We start from the raw sequence: 17,016 nt of genomic DNA, 5'->3' as shown, positions 1-17,016 counted from the left end.
ATGTTAGGTGGAAATTTTATATATATCTTACCTAAAATTATTTTTTGTACATCTATAAAATGAATTTTTAACATGCATGTGGTAAAAATTCATTTTCTTTATATGTACATGTTTATGAAGAAATCTAGACAAATATACAACATATAGGTCTAGGTAGTCTTTGGGCAGTTAGAATTCTTTCTTATCCATTTAAATTTTCTTTCTTATCCATTTAAAATGGTTTCATGTAATGAGCAGATATTGATGTTGTAACTGAAAAAAATGTATTAAACTAAAATTAGTCTTTCATGGATGGAATTCGGCATGGTGAAAATAGTGGTGATAAAACAGATTGCTATGCTGAAAGTCTCATGAAATTCTTTTTCATTACATGCTAACTCATAAAACTCATAAAATTTGAGTGAAAACCAAAAGAACTCTACTCTGATGAAGGCAGGACTGCTAGCTGTGCCATAATAGGTTATCTTTCACATCCATCAAAAATCTATTGATCATTTAATAACTGCTCCTTGATTAGGGTGGTTCTTCCAGCAGGAATCCAACTCTGTTAGTTTTCCCTTTTTCCTAATTCTGAGGCATGAAACTTTATAGGAGATTTTGATTCCATGCCCAATCGTACATCTCACCTTACAGCCTCTTTATTGGTAATGACCTTGCTTTCATCATGCTTCGCCATGCCAATCAGCCCATTCTCATCCTAAAGTGCCCAAAGAAACATAAACTCCTAACAAGTCTTCTGTTTCCCTGTTCTCCGTTCTTCCATTCATTTCACACACGCCCACCCAATTTATCCTTTTAAAATGTTACTTTAAATATATGACTCATATGCTGAAATATCTTTAAGGAGTCTCTCTGACATGAGGAAAAAACCCACACCCTTTAGCCTAGAATTCAAAGCTCTTGGACAGCTTTGTCTGCTCCAAGTCCCCTAATACAGCCTCTGCTAAACCGGAATAGCTCACTCACTAAATGGCCTTGAACTTCAACACTATCAAGTGTTGGCTCTTCCTGTTTCTTCTGCCTGGAATGACTTACCTTGCGGTTTCTACCAGTCTGACGCCTATAAGGCCAAGTTTAGATTCCACACTTCATATGCTCTTGGCCCACTCAACCCCTAAGATAACTCCCCCTTTGCTAAAGTCCTGCCCTACCTTCTCATTTGGGCTGTGCTTTATGCTACTTGACTTTTTTGGTGCACATGGATGCTTCCTCCCAGCTAAATGGTAACTGCCTTAAGACTGAGGGTTGTGTTTTATCTTTGGTATTTTAAAATTATCTAGAACTATGCCTCTTCAGTAATCCCTTAAGAATTGACATACAGTAAGTATTTTTTAATTAACTGAAACCTTAACCATCATGTTTTCTAAGCATTTTGGAAAACATGCAAAAGTATAGCACTCCCCATTTTTATTTTTAGTAAGTGTTTAAAGATAAGTAAGTAATATTTGAGTTAACCATTATGAAAACCACAAAAGTAAGTTTTTCTTTTGTTCAACTTCCTGTTTCTGAAAATGTCCTTTTCTCATTGAGTGTGTTTAGCTACAGCATTTAAAAAGTTTGTCCAAAACACACAATCATGGCTTGCCTTTAGCAGAAATAATGTGTGTTCCTGCTTCTCTTTGTAAATAATTTAATTTGCCTCTGCAGTTCAAGAAGATCACGATTTCTTTTTGTGTGTGAAACTGACTTGCTTCTGTTTTCTCCTTATGTGCAGCAGATTATAAGGCAGAAGAAACCCTGTGCAATTGGGATATGGTGGGTAGGGAGGATAATAGAAGAGATTGACATGACTTCCACAGAAGAGTTATTTTTAAGTATAGAGAACGCCTGTCTATCCCCATGCTGAAAGAGCCTTTAGAAAATATTACCAGGATTGAAAGGCGGTGGGGGCAATTCCCATCACCTGGGATAGCCGTGCCAGTCTGCGGAGTGTTGCTGCCACCTGCTGCATGCAAACAGCCATGGAGGGGCTGTTGCCTGGGTCTTGCAGCTGCAGGACACCCGAAGTGTAAGCGTTCAGTTAATATTCTGTGGCCATGCATCTGAAATTGTTATACTTTCAGAACCTGCGTGGATCCCAAAGAAAAATTAATCAAATCTGATGGCTTCAGGCCATAGAAGTTTCTAGATATAAGAATCATTAACTAAGCCCTGAACAATACCCAGAGGACAGATTTGCCATATAGCCACTAAATGCATGGCTCAGGTAGCCCAACCCCAATGAAAGGCAAGAATTCTACTGAAAGTAAGTCTGTAACACTGGAAAATAAACGACCATTTCCATGTTTCTGAGTTTACAGACTTTTTTGGAACAATTGTTTCACTTTAATACAATAAAAGATAGGAGAAGTCTAAATACCCCAAAGAGGGTATTGTTCTTAGAGAATTCAATAAATGTAGATTTGAATTGGTTTCTACTTAGGTAAATTCCTCTTAATAAGAAAAATGGAATGAGATCATAGAATCCCTTCTCCAGGCTTGTAACGTGTCCGGATTTAATAGGGACGCCTACATGCAAATCAGGATCTTCATAGTGCATCTCCAGGACTATTTTTGCTGCTATGCTTCATAAAACTTCGATTTACTAGAATTTCCAGGGGCAATTGGAAGAGATGAAGCTACCCAGAGCAGTTATGTCTCTTCCTGCCCTTCTATCAAGGATTTTGAGTTCCCAGGCCTTCCCCGGAAAATCACTGTCAGTACCACCTGACCCAATATCCCCAGTGACCTGAAACTCATGGGAAGTTGGGAAAGGATGATAATAAAGGTTTGGGGAGCACTGGACTAGGCAAGCAGTAACTACATCTTCTAAATTCTGCAAGAAATCATTAGCTGAGGAATACTGAAAAAATATGGTAATTACCATGGCAAGTATTTGCAGTGGTGGTATAGGTGGTGATCTGGGCATCCAGGAAGACAGTCGCCCTTATTTACGTGAAAACCTCTCTTCTCCCATCTAAATTTAATCTCCTGAATGGCAAAAGCATTTCCTTCTGTCTTAGCATTGTCCATATTCCCCACGAGTCCTTGCATAGGAGAGATTGGTGTATACATGATGACAACCTGACGAAAATTATCTCCACCTCACCTGAAAAGAATTCCCATCTCAGGATTACAATTGGCCTTTTCATTTGTCTTTGGTCTTGCTAGGTGGTACATATATTCTAGTAATGAGATTAGGGTCACAGGATATTTTAATCATTCATACATACGGTTGTATGAAGACACACATGTTTATTCGTAGTTATTCTTTGTCCATCAAACTTACAGTAGTCCTCAGCCTAATGCTTGTTTTCTTAATGTTGGAGGGTGATGACAGCCTATTTTATCTCAGGCTGAAAAATTAATACAATTAAATCAGAGAATTATAGCAGGGAATAGTCATCATGTTCTACGAACAGCCAGACGTTTTTACCAAGGGGTCACTTGCCTGAAACCTGTTTGTGGTTCTCTGTAAATAGAAGTAACTAGGCAGATGTAATAAGCCTAATAGCTCACTGAGGTGGGAATTCTCTGCCTTTGGATTCTGATTGTTACTGCCTTGCTGTGGCTTAGGCATGGATAAGCTCTTCTGTGGTGAGCGAAAATGGCCTCCAGCCAACCTGGTGGGAGACTTCCCTATCTGACCTGCAACCTTCCCTCGTCTTCCCAGACGAGGGATAGAAAAGTAGCCCTCACTCCTCCACTCCCAGGAAATGTGCATTTCCCTGCAAGAGGAGGGACTAATAAAATTTGGTTTGATAGCTGACACTATTCCCTGTTACTTTTCAGATTTTATTAAAATTAAATGTGTTAATTCTTTGTTCTTTCACCCCAGGGCAATTCTGGAAAGAAAATATATCTTAAGATTGAACAGAAAAACTATTATGAAAGACACCAAGCTCACATTTGTTAAATGACTTTGTGCTCTTGAAAAGAAATGTATAAAAAGCACATTGCCAACTGCTCTGCGTGATATCCTTTGTTTGGATTTTAGACGCAGCTTGACTGACACAGAGATTCTGAATAAGAAACTCTTTGGATACTGAAAAGTCTTTTAAAGAAGGTGATATACAGATTTCAGAGAACAATTTCAACATTGTTCTGTTGAAGGTTATACTCAGTCCTGAACCACATTACTTTCCTGTCTACGTTTCATTTCCTGGGGGCTTGTCAAGTGATAAACAGACCCAGGCGTGTGTGGTAGATTTTGGGTTTTTTAGCACGAAGTGGGTGGCTGGAGTTTGCTTGAAAACATCTATTGACTTTGTGATCATTACGGAAATGCTGGTGCAAAGTGTTCAGAAGACAATGGAGAAAAAATGGAAATACTGTGCTGTCTATTACATCATCCAGATACATTTTGTCAAGGGTAAGACTTCCAGTTGTCCCTTCTTGTCGGATGGGCCGCTTTAGGGGTGGATGGGGCCTCTGTTCATTTAAAATGCCTTGTGACTGCTGCTGAAATTGATCACCAAAGGACAAATCATTACTAAGGGTTTCAGTTATGTATTTAAGTGGCAGGTATAGGAGAGATGCTAGAATCTAGAAATGATTACTAATGAACACTAAAAATAAGAAGGGAATGGGTCATTTGTGCCACTGCTCTGAGGCATTTTCACCCATTTCCTTTCCAACAGGATCTCTGGAGTAATTGGCAAATTGTGTTTCTTGGAAATGAAATGCTCTCCAAATGGTAGTCAAAACAACTGCAGAAAAATGAAAAATCACAAAGCCACCAAAGCTCAAAGATCCTTGCTTAACTTTTTTCTCTCTCAAGTACTCTCTTTCTTTTGGATATAACAAGTATTTCTCATCCAAATACTAAGGGCTTTGGGAGTTGAATACATGTTGACTTTTAATGAGGCATGTGTAGGTATGAACCTGGGAGACAAAGTGGAATCCTTATGACAGTGGGAACAAGAGCCTAATGGGCCTATTTAAAAAGAGAAGGAAGCAAGATTAGTTCTGTATTCCACAGTATGAGAGTATTATAGTAAGCCTGAGTGTCTTAAGAATTAACTGTGCTTTTCAGATATAGCTATGAAAATATTAAGGAGAATTTCTAAATCAAAGGAGATTTGGAATATAATGCTGTAGATAGGATCAGAGCCATATTTTCAGGCAAAGGATAGCTCACAGGAAGTTACATTAAACTGTACTAACCTCTGCCTACCAAACTTTTGCATCCACAGAAGTATGATCATTCCCATTTGTCAAGTACTTTTAAGAGCCTTGTTTCTTCTCAGTTGCTTGTCATCTTTTTATCTTTTCCTTTTGTGAGCTTCAGTGGTACTTGTCACAATAACATATATCATTTCTGCAACAGGATTCCATGTTAATTCTAAAACTGAGGCCAACACTATTGAAGGCATGTCACAGTCTCAATGCTTAACAGATTTTAAGTGTCCTGTATCACTTGGTCAGACTGCTGATGGGAAAGACACTCTACTTATGTCTAGTATTTCAGACCATCGATTAGAGGTGATACTAAGTGGAACCTCTTCCTAAGGTTAAATGAGGTCCTTTCAATCCTTGTATATTGAAAGTGAAATTTCTTACTCTAATCAACTAGACTGAATTTGGGAGACAGTTTGGAAGTTATGTGGAAGGAAAATAAAATGAAATAAGTAATAATGAAGTTTAAAATAATAAACATAACATAGGTAATAGTTAACATTAAGTATAGGTTACTTAGAAGTTATATGTAGGCTAAGAAATTTAAGTAGCCCCGCCCAGCATTGCTAACAAGTTGCAGCTGCGAGCTTATTTCAACCTTCCAGGCTTCTCGCCTGCCCCCAGACCCCCATGTATTTCTGTAACTCCTGTTTTACCTTACCCCACCTCTGTCTAGCTTCAAGGTTGACTGGTCAAGATAACTAAATTGTAAGTTTTCTCAGAATTGTCACGGGTTAAATAATTTACTGTCTTTGCCTGAAACCTGTATCCTGCCTTGTTTTCCCACCTCAAACGACATATAAGCAAGCCTGCTTTCTTTGTCAGAGTCAGCAGCCATTTTGGGCATGAGTCTGCTGTGGGCCCGGATGCCCGAATTAAATAAAGTTCTCTTTGGTCTCCAAATGTCTCTTTGTCTTCCTTGGCTGGAGTTTTACTGTGACAGTTATGAGGGTTATAGAAAGACCACAGACTCTGGGCAACTGAGTTCATTCTTGTACTGGAGGTGTGACTTTTTTTGTTTTGTTTCGTTTTTCGTTTTTTTGAGATGGAGTCTCACTCTGTCGCCAGGCTGGAGTGCAGTGGCATGATCTTGGCTCATTGCAACCTCCACCTCCCAGGTTCAAGCAATTGTCCTGCCTCAGCCTCCCGAGTAGCTGGGACTACAGGCGTGTGCCACCACGCCCAGCTAATTTTTGTATTTTTAGTAAAGACGGGGTTTTGCTGTGTTGGCCAGGATAGTCTGGTTCTCTTGACTTCATGGTCTGCCCGCCTCGGCCTCCCAAAGTGCTGGGATTACAAGCATGAGCCACCGTGCCAGGCCTGGAGATATATGACTTTGAGCATACGTTTCATCTCCCTGTGGCCCAGTTTCTTCCTCATAAAAAAGGGTTAACAACATTACCTATGGCATGTGAGGGGGATTAAACAAGGTAAGATATGAAAGGCCCTTGTAAACATGTATTTTTCAAAGAAATTGCTATACACATATCATTTATTTTTGCAGTTTCAGAAATCATCACGTTTATTATATTCAGCTGTTGTTTTATAACCCAAAAAGCCAGTTATATTAAACGTAAGAAGACTTGTCATACTAAGTTTGCTGGTGTGCTTCAATTTTCAAATAGGCTTAATTTTATTCACAGGTAGTCAGAAACCTTCAATTATATTTTGGTCAGACCAACACATAGATAAATGTTTAGAAGTCAGTAATTTCCTCTAGCTTCTCTACGTAAATGCCTCCTTATTTATATTGTCTCATGCATCTCTATCTGAGTGAGACACAAGCTCTATTCTACTCTTAAAGCAGCCAGGGAGAAATTTCCTCAGTTGCTCCCCTCACCTTACTGAAGTGACTAGGGTTTTTAATTAAGAGTCATTCTATGTGAATTATTTAAACTCATGGCTCATGTTCTTTCTTTTCAGGAGTTTGGGAAAAAACAGTCAACACAGAAGAAAATATTTATGCTACACTTGGCTCTGATGTCAACCTGACCTGCCAAACACAGACAACAGGCTTCTTGGTGCAGATGCAATGGTCCAAGGTCACCGATAAGGTAGACCTGATTGCTCTTTATCATCCCCAATACGGCTTCTACTGTGCCTATGGGAGTCCCTGTGAGTCACTGGTGACTTTCACAGAAACTCCTGAGAATGGGTCAAAATGGACTCTGCACTTAAGGAATATGTCTTCTTCAGTCAGCGGAAGGTACGAGTGTATGCTTACTCTGTATCCAGAGGGCATTCAGACTAAAATCTACAACCTTCTCATTCAGACACACGGTAAGCATAACTGGTAGAGGGATGGAAGCACAGGCTTTCATTCAGCTCTCTCTCATTCAACAAATGTACATTGTAAGAAAAACAAGGTTAGGCATGGTGCTCAGCATACAAAGGTTGAGCAGAAAGAGCTATTGTCTGATAAGAGAGACAGGAAGTGACCACAGCATTTAAGTGAATAATTGTAAACTTGCAACAGTGATAAGTGTCGATAATAAAGACTGTAACAGTCTTGTGAAGGAGCACATCACAGAGGCCATTGAAATTGTCCTTGAGAAATTAACACCGTAGCTTAAGTCTAAAGAATGAGTAGACATTAACACAATTTAGGAGGTAGGGCTGAGGCAGAGTGGGATTGTGAGTAATCCCAGAGAGAGAAAAGAGCTTGCATGAAGCTCTTTGGAGTGTTTCAAGAAATGGGAAAATGCCAATGGGACAGCAATACAGCAATTAAAGGATAAGGCAAGTAAGGACCAGATCATGTTGGACCTGGTCAGCTTCCCTTTTAAAAGGTTTCTATTTTGATCTCAGAACCATGAGAAGATATGGAAGTATTTCCAACAAAAGAATGGCATGACATTTATAGGCTGATTGTATTTGTGTTGTTTAAAAAAAAAAAAAAAGTCATACTGACTTTCATGTGAAAATGAGGTGAAGATGGACTAGAAGGAGACAACTCAGGAGACCACCTCAGTAGCCCAGAAAAGAGAGAGTGGTAGTTCAGGTAGATATAGAAGGAAAATGGCAAATTTTGTGCATTGGGCATAAAACAGATATGATCATAGAGTGAATATAAGACAAGGGCAGTATGAGTGAAGGAGAGAAACAAGTTGAAGGTGACGTCTAGGTGTCTGGCACGCACACCTGAATGGTGGTGCTACTCACTGTGATGGAAGGTAAAGGAAGGTTTGTGGGGGAATTTATGAAAGTGGTTCTGGGTATACAACATTTAGTCTAGGGCAGGTAAAGGGACAAAGGAGGCTGCTAGCTATGAAGCGTTCACACCAAACATACTTTGGAGGCCTGAATTTAGAAGTGGGAGTCCTAGATTTAAGTTCTAGCACCTTTCTGAATAGAATTGAAATTTGACTTGGGGCCTATCGTGTAAATTCTCTGAGCCCATTTGGAAAATGATTATAATAATGCCTGCCCTCAATTACCTGGTCCTAAACTAAATGATTTTCATTTCTGGTAATAGAAAACAATGAAAGTGAAAGCCAACAAATGCAAAATGCACTGGCAGTGGACTGGTTCTAACTCAGGGCAAAGTGGCCTGGTAACATGAGAAAAAAAAAATAACTTGCGAAGGTCATATTTAAGGGGGCATAGAGCTGTCCAGAACAAGCAACAGGTATGGATTTATAGCCTCCTCTCCATGACTTATACCTTACTGGCTTTAAAAATATGCTGTTGGAACAGTCCACCTATAGGCCAAGGTCCCATCAACTACTATCTTATAATGCCCAATTCCCTTGCTGTTTTCCAGGAGGAAAACACCCCCCACACACACACAGACACATACACACACACACACACACACACACTTCAGTTCAATTAAGGATGGAGTGGAGTGGGATTGAAGTAAAGAGAAATGGAAGACCTATATAGAAAACTGTTTAGCTACACATAGTTTGATTCAGGTAGCCTGTATTTGGACATTGGCTCTATCACTTAACATATGTTTCATCATTCCCAAGTTGTTTCAAGTTTCTTACATAACAAATATGGATAATTATAGTACTTTCTTTACAGGTATCACTAGCTTGGTGATTAAATGAGATAATCTGTGTAATGCACTTAAACATATAATTCCTGCTAAAGGATAAGAGTTTGGTAAATGGTAGTTTTCAATGAAGAGTAGTAATAATTATATTGAGCAAATTCTATTTCTCAGTTCTAATTAAATATGAGCCCTGCTCCTTCTCTTTATATATTGACCTCATTTGGAACCCAGTAAGACGTTTGCCATGTAATGTTAGCACAAGTACACATTGACCTTGGTTTCATACATAGATTGTTTCGTACATTGTGCCTGAACCAGTAAACAATATTATTGCCTCACTGAGGACTCAGTGTTTCCTTCATTGAGACTTGGCAACATGGATTGATGTACCTTATAGGAAACAGAATATGTGATGCCACAAAATGAAGACAGCAATGGAGAACAGATAGTATATTATCCAGAAAGGAGGATGATGTTGCCTTTAAAGAAAATGCATTAACCAAGGGAGTTAAGCTTGTAGCTACTAAAAACTGCAGATCACTGGAGAGGCAGAAACCATATCTATACTTTTTGCGGTTGGAAAATTTCCGGTCTTCTGAATGTAACTTTGCTGCTGTCATCTGGATCAGATGAAAAGCAATGGCCTCAGTGTTAGAGAAATGGTTCTGGTATTGTGTTTTTGGGTACAAAGGGAGTAAAATAGAAAAGAGCAAAACAGAAGGGGGAAACAGCCTTCACCACAGAGTGACCAAAAATGTAAGCCTTGTATGGAGCCACAGAGTAGGCAGCTGACTAAAGGGAGGCAGTTGCCATCTGAGAGCTCTGTCAAGTTCACAACCAATAGCATATTTTCTTTTTACCGTTTACTGTTTTGATCTTCTCTTGCGTCTTCTCCTTTCACTTGTACAGTTTTCTGCTTATGCCCCTGCACAGTCTTTAAGTTTACAAGCTAGTTGGGTAAGCAAAACGCACCTGAAGTGCAAACACTTATGTAGTACATAAACAAATGCAAATTGAAGTGGTGCATAAGAACCTAATTTGAAAATGCTGAGGGACTTGAGATATTTGGGTTGATCATCTCTTCCTGTTTCATTTTTGTTGCTGTTTGAGTCATTCTCTCTTGTCTGCTCACAACACAGTGTGTGTCTAAATCCTGTTCCCATGTTCCCCAAGGGCCTAGCTGTGAAAGGATTCTGTTCTCTTTTCACAATATTTTATCTCTGTGTGTGTCTTAGTGCTCTGAGGCTGTGGACAAGAGTGGAAATATAATAAACAGTGTGGGGTTTGCCTCTTTTCCACTTTCACTTGACAGGGTTTCCTCCGAGGTTAGGAGCTTTTGAGTCACTCCAAGAAATGCAGTTCTCTGAGTGAAGCCTTGGATTGTCATAATCTAGATTTCATTCATTTGAATGCTACTGGATCCCATAATGCTTCAGATTGTAAGATTTTGGTGTATTTTAAAACTTGTAGTTATTAAGATCAGTTATAAGAGTATAACATGGCTTTAATTTACTAGTTCACAGTAAATGCCTTGGGGGGCTGTTAATGTTATTGGAAGCAGTAGTAGCAGTGAATGTGGTTGGAGAAGTCATAGTCGTGGAAGTAGTAGTAATAGTAGCAATAAAATTTTGACACTATAATGTTGATAAGCTTGGTCTAAAACATGCTATTATCCTGTCTAGTTTGTATTGAGGCTGAATACTGGCTCTTCTTAAATTCCTGTATTTAGTCTTTATCCAACAAGTGTTTTTGAGAGCTTACAGTGCTAGGCACCAGGCACAGAGTAGGCATATATGCATGACTGTGCCTTCATGAATCACAAAGTTCAATAGGAAGAAGTTGAGATTCATCAAATAAGCCAACAAATATCAAATTGCAACAGTGAGAAGTGCTTCAGAAGTGAGGAAGTAGACAGTGTATGAGAGGGTATAATAGGAAAGTCAGAAAAGACTTTCTTTACTTTGTCCTTTCCTTTTTCCCCCTTCCTTTCATTTCCCTCTCCTCTCCCCTCCCCTCTCTTCCCCTCCCTTCCCCTCTCTTTTCCTTTCCGTTGGAAGTGCTGCTTCAACTGGAGTTAACCAAGTGAACACAGAGCTTTACAAAGAACAGGACATGCAAAGGCTCTATGGGGGAAGGAAGTTATAACAACTGGGTAGGCAGGAGAGATTTTAAAAGGTATTATGGCTGGAGCAGAGGGATTACAGGTGAGGCAGTTGACGATAAGGTTAGAAAGATTGATTAGTCCATTTGAGGAGTTTTGTCTTTATCCTAAGAGCTGTGGGAACTAATTAAAAGGTGGTTGTTCTGTTTGATTGTTTTTGTTTTGCATTTCAAAAATGCATCTTTGTGGTTCAAGTGTAGAGAGTGAATTGGAGAAGGCAGAGAGGATGTGTGGATCAGTTAGAAGACAATAGCAGAAAGCTACATGAGAGATGCTGGTACCATTAAGTACGGTGGCGATGAGCTAGAAACAGAGGAATGTTTAGATTAGAAACTTGTGTAGGAGATTCTCCCCACAGGATCAGCGGTGGATTGCCTATGTGAAGGGAGGAATAAAAAGCAGTGTCAAGGATGATGCTTTAATTTCTAATACATGACACAGAAAAAATAGGGGAACATTGTATTAGGGCACACTGGAAGATGATCAGATCATGCAGAAATTATTTTGCATTTAATTTTGTAGATGTTGAGTTAGGCATGAAGTTGTGACATACAGAAGATATTAGGTAAACATCTGGATATACAATTTCTGATCTACGAGAGACGTTTAAGCTAAAGATACAGATTGGTGAGTCATCTGAGTGTGAGTGCTAACTAAAGTTCTGGGAGTGAAAGAAATCATCTAGGAAGAGAAAATCAAGCAAGAAAAGCCATGTGGCACTTCAGCAGAGTCCATGGTGACAGATGGAGAAAGATGAGTCTTCACAGGGTAAAGAAGAGCAATTAAAGAGGCAAAAGTAAAATCAGGAGTGAATTGGGTCACAAAAACCTGGAAATATATTACGTAAAAGGAATAGCCATCAATTATAAAGTTTCTAAGAAGATAAAATAGTTATTCGATTGTATTTTAAAACATAAAGTTTTTGTCACCTAACAGGAACTGTTTGGTGGCATTGTGGAATGGAAGTCAGGCTGGAGGGAGAAGAGGAATGAGTGGGAGGCAAGGAAATGGGGACAGCACATTGATATGACTTTCAAGAAATCTGCCAGTCGTAACAGGAAGAGTAGATAGAGGTGTTCAAATGCGGGATTCTGTCGATATTGCGGTAGTGATGGTGGTGGTGGTTTCAATTAATAAGAGACACTTGACTGTGCTTCAAAGTTAATGGGCAGGATCTAGTTGAAAAAGAGTAGTTAAATACACAGTATGGAAGATAAAATTATAAACCAAGGTTTCTAAGAAAATGGGGACAATGATACTCACAACACAAGTAGCACTACCCTGATATTGAAAAAAAAAAAAGAACAGTTTTTTTTTATTGTAACAGGAGGGAGGGAAAATAAGATGAGTGCATATGATGAGGGAGGTGCTGTCTTCCATTTCTCTAAAATAGGAAACCAAACCATCTTCAGCTAGAGAGAGGCAGGAAGCTTCAGGAAAGAAGATTGAGGAAGGTTTGAAATGGCTGCTATGGATGGAAGGGAAATGGATTCACTAAGTAAACACATTTGGATTTTTGGTCTGTGTTGAACATCTATTTGGGTATGGTATTAAATGGTAGTGAAAACAATTTGCACAAGGCTTTCTCCAGCAGTGATTGGCTGCTTGAGTCTGGGCATTAAAAAGTACGTAGTGCCACATTTGGATTCCCTTTTAGATTGTTGCCAAAAGGAAACAAAAAGGCAAAGGATTTGGGGTATAAGCAAAAATATTATTGACATAATGTACTATAGAACTTTAGGTTGATAATAAAAGATGCAAAGAAAAAATAAAGCTGGTGATTTGGAAAAAAGTAGAGTGAATAACTCATTAAAAGAGCCAATGAGGTTGGAGAACAGTTGAAATGGGACTGGTTGCACAGACTAGAAGAAGAGATGTTTGTAGATTTGAATTTGTGATTTTGTAGATGAGCAATTTTATGTGATAACAAGATCCAAGATGTGATTGTGAGAGTAGATGGCTAAAATGAAGTGGAGACAATTAATGAAGATGACAGTGGGAAGAACTGAGAGTCCAGGTATTGGAGAAGTCATCTGCATGGTCACTGAAAGCACCTAGGTTATGTCAAGTTTGGGGCTGCAAAATATTGCAATCTACATAATAACATTTTCAAAGAATAACGGAGTGTGATTGGGAGATTAGAGCAGAGGTTGACAAATTTTTCTCTGAAGGGTCATGCTATGCTTTGAATATTTGTCCCCTCCAAAATCATTTTGAAATTTATTGTCATTGTAACAGTATTAAGAGATGGGACCTCCTTTTTCTTCAAATTTTATTTTAAGTTCAGGGGTACACGTGCAGGATGTGCTGGTTTGTTACATAGGTAAATGTGTGCCATGGTAGTTTGCTACACAGATCATTCCATCACCCAGGTATTAAGCCCAGCATCCATTAGCTATTCTTCCTGATGCTCTCCTTCACCCTACCACACCCTCCAACAGGCCCCAGTGTGTGTTGTTCCCTCTCATGAGTCAGAATGATTTATAACAGAATGATTTATATTCCTTTGGGTATATACCAGTAATGGGATGGCTGGGTCAAATGGTATTTCTGCCTTTAGGTCTTTGAGGAATGGCCACACTGTCTTCCACAATGGTTGAACTAATTTACACTCCCACCAACAGTGTAAAAGCATTCCTTTTTCTCAGCAACTTCACCAGCATCTGTTCTTTCTTGACTTTTTATTAATAGCCATTCTGAGTGGTGTGAGATGATATCTCCTTGTGGTTTCGATTTGCATTTCTCTAATTATCAGTGATGTTGAGCTTTTTTTCATGTTTGTTGGCTGCATGTATGTTTTCTTTTGAGAAATGTCTGTTCATGTCCTGTGCCCACTTTTTAATGAGGTTTTTTTTTCTTATAAATTTGTTTAAGTTCATTTGTAGACACTGAATATTAGACCCCAGGCCCTTTAAGAGGTGATTAGGCCTAAGGGCTCCACTCTCCTGGAAAAGATTTGTGGCAATATAAAAATGTGTGTTTGGCCCTCTCTTATCTCTCTGTGGCTCTTCTGCTCTTCTGCCATGTGGGGAGCAGCATTCCTCCCTCCGAGGATGCAGCATTCAAAGTGCCATCTTGAAAGAGAACACTGGGCTCTAACCAGACACCAAACCTGCCAATGTTTTGATCTTGGACTTTCCAGCCTCAAGAACTAAGATAAATAAATATGTTTTTTAATAAGTTACCCAATCCCAGATATTCTTTTGCAGCATCACAAAACAGACTGAAGTAGTCCAAATATTAAATATTTTAGGCTTTGTGGTCCATGTAGTCTCTGTCACAACTACTCAACTCTACCACTGTTGCAGAAAAAGCATCACAGACAGTATGTAAGTGAATGGGCCTGACTGTGCTCTAATTCAGCTTTATTTACAAAAACAGGCAACAAGCCAGATTTGGCCCACACGCCAAGTTTTTGACCTCTGAGTTAGAGGATAATAGCAGTGAATCAAAGAAGAAAGGGATTGTTTGGTTTTTCTTAAAATGTGTTACTCATAACTAACAATACTGGTACTGGAGATGGTTTTAGGTGATTCATGAAACAACTTTAAAAGCTTTAATTGTGGAAAACTCTAAACAATGTACAAAAATTACATAGAATAATTATGAAAATTGTATAGAATAATTTCTCACATACTGAACATACAACTTCAACAATTATCAACTCATAGGCAATCTCATTTTATTTAAACCCTTATCAACTGCTGCCTTCCAAGATTACTTTGGAGAAAATGCAAGACATCTTGTTTATTTTAGTATGAATCTTTAAAAGATAAAGATGTTGTTTAAAAAAAAAGCCATAATCTACTACCAAAACTAAAAAAAATTAATATTTAATATTATTCAATATCACATCAGCCTGATAATGTTATATTTTGTTTTTTTTAATTAGGATGCAGATAAACTAGATATATTGTGATTATTTGGAAATTCCCTTTTAATCTGAAAGCTATATTACATTTGTTATTTTTCCTTTGCAGTATATTTGTTGAATAAATTTGATGATTTGTCCAGCCTGGATTTTGCTCTTATAGTCCCATAGTATCTCTATGTTTTCACCTTATAGTTAGCCTTATAGACTCTAAGTTATCTTATATTCTTGACAGAGGCTTGATCACATTAAGGTTTTCTTTTTTCTTTTTTGGCAAGACTATGTGATAGATGATGTATAGTTACATGAGAGGCATATAATTCTGGTTACATGATATTAAGAGCCACTGGTGAGTATTGCCTACATCCATTAATTCATTATGATTTGCCAAATAGAAATATTCTATCATTCCTTAATTTATTAGCTTAAGTGTTTCTATAAAGAGAAACTTCGTCTCATCAACTTATTACTTATTTGGTATAGTTTGTATAAGAAAAGCAGAATAGATACTTGATTCTTTCCCTTTAATCACCAGTTTTAAAAATGAATTGGTTAACTAGTATTTTTAGAAGGTGACCCATAAGTATTTTATGTTAAGTATCATGAATTCATATGAACTTAAACATACTGATGAATTTCAATTCATTATGGTTATTTTCCTTATTTAACTGAAAATGTCCCATATATAAAACCTATTAATCCTTTGTTATGTAAGTTGCAAATATTTTCCCAGTTTGTCATTTATTCTTACTTTCTTATATTGTTTGCAATGCAGCATATTTCTTATTTTTATGAAATAAAATCTATTGCTCTTTTCCCTTATTGGTCCTGATTTTAAGTTTTGCTCAAGAAAAGTTTTCTTCATTTCCAAATTATGTAAGAATTCACTCATAATTTCTGATACTTGCATGCTTTCTTTTATGAGCATTTAAATTTGTAATGTTAGGTTTCTGGTGCAAAATAAAAACACCTACATTCACATTTTTATATATCTCTAATGCTTTCTTCTATATTTTCTACTTTTTTTCCCTTCTGTGATTCAGTTATGTATTGACCTGTCTTCCAATCATGAATTCTATCTCTATGATGTCCAATAAGTTTTTACCCCATCAAATTAGTTCTTAATTTCTGATATTGTATTTTTAAGTTACTGATCACGTTTGATAGATTTTTAATTTTTGATAAATTTGTCCACCTTTTGATCTACTTCCTCCATTTCTTCTCTGTTTTCTTGAGTATATGAAAAAGAGTTATTTTAAATCTTTGTTGGATAACTCCAAAGTCAGAAGCATTTGTTTGTCTGTTCCTATGTCTATTTTTCTCTTATTTTCTTTTTTTGCAACTTGCTCCACCATATCTCCTCTAAACCACTTTGTATTATTATTGTTAAATATACTGCATCTATATCAAACTATAAAGTGCACATATATAATAATACATGTATTAAACTCAATAGTTCAGTGTTAAATTAAGGACTTAAAGCAGCAGTACCCAACTTTCTGACACTAGGGCCGGCATGGAAGACAACTTTTCCACAGACTGTGGTGGAGGGGGATGGTTTGGGGATGATTCAAGCATATTACATTTATTGTGCACTTTATTTCTATTAGTATTACATTGTAATATATAATGAAATAATTATACAACTCACCATAATGTAGAATCAGTGGGAGCCCTGAGCTTGTCTTCCTGCAACTAGATGGTCCCATCTGGGGGTGATGGGAAACAGCAACAGATCATCAGGCATTAGATTCTCCTAAGGAGCACACAACATAGATCCCTCACATGCACAATTCACAGTAGAGTTTGCATTCCTATGAAAATCTA

At 37.9% G+C, this 17,016-nt stretch overlaps 1 protein-coding gene across 3 annotated transcripts in view; it reads left to right on the top strand.

Annotated features, from left to right (window-relative positions):
- Positions 1-4,219: 4,219 nt before the first annotated feature.
- The window catches only part of CD96 (CD96 molecule), a 114,958-nt gene continuing 102,161 nt past the window's right edge, over positions 4,220-17,016 (top strand). For all 3 annotated transcript variants that reach the window (XR_004027566.1, XM_003261790.4, XM_003261791.4), the window contains exons 1-2: positions 4,220-4,351; positions 7,081-7,437. Coding sequence is in view for 2 of the 3 variants with exons in the window: in XM_003261790.4 (XP_003261838.2) it covers positions 4,264-4,351; positions 7,081-7,437 (445 nt within the window). In the remaining variant the exon portion in view is untranslated. The remainder of the gene's footprint in view (positions 4,352-7,080; positions 7,438-17,016) is intronic.

This window comes from Nomascus leucogenys, chromosome 21 (assembly GCF_006542625.1).
Source record: "Nomascus leucogenys isolate Asia chromosome 21, Asia_NLE_v1, whole genome shotgun sequence".
NCBI classification, from domain to species: Eukaryota; Metazoa; Chordata; class Mammalia; order Primates; family Hylobatidae; genus Nomascus; species Nomascus leucogenys.
Note: the sequence above shows the minus strand (reverse complement) of the source record. Positions and strands in the feature narration are given on the sequence as shown.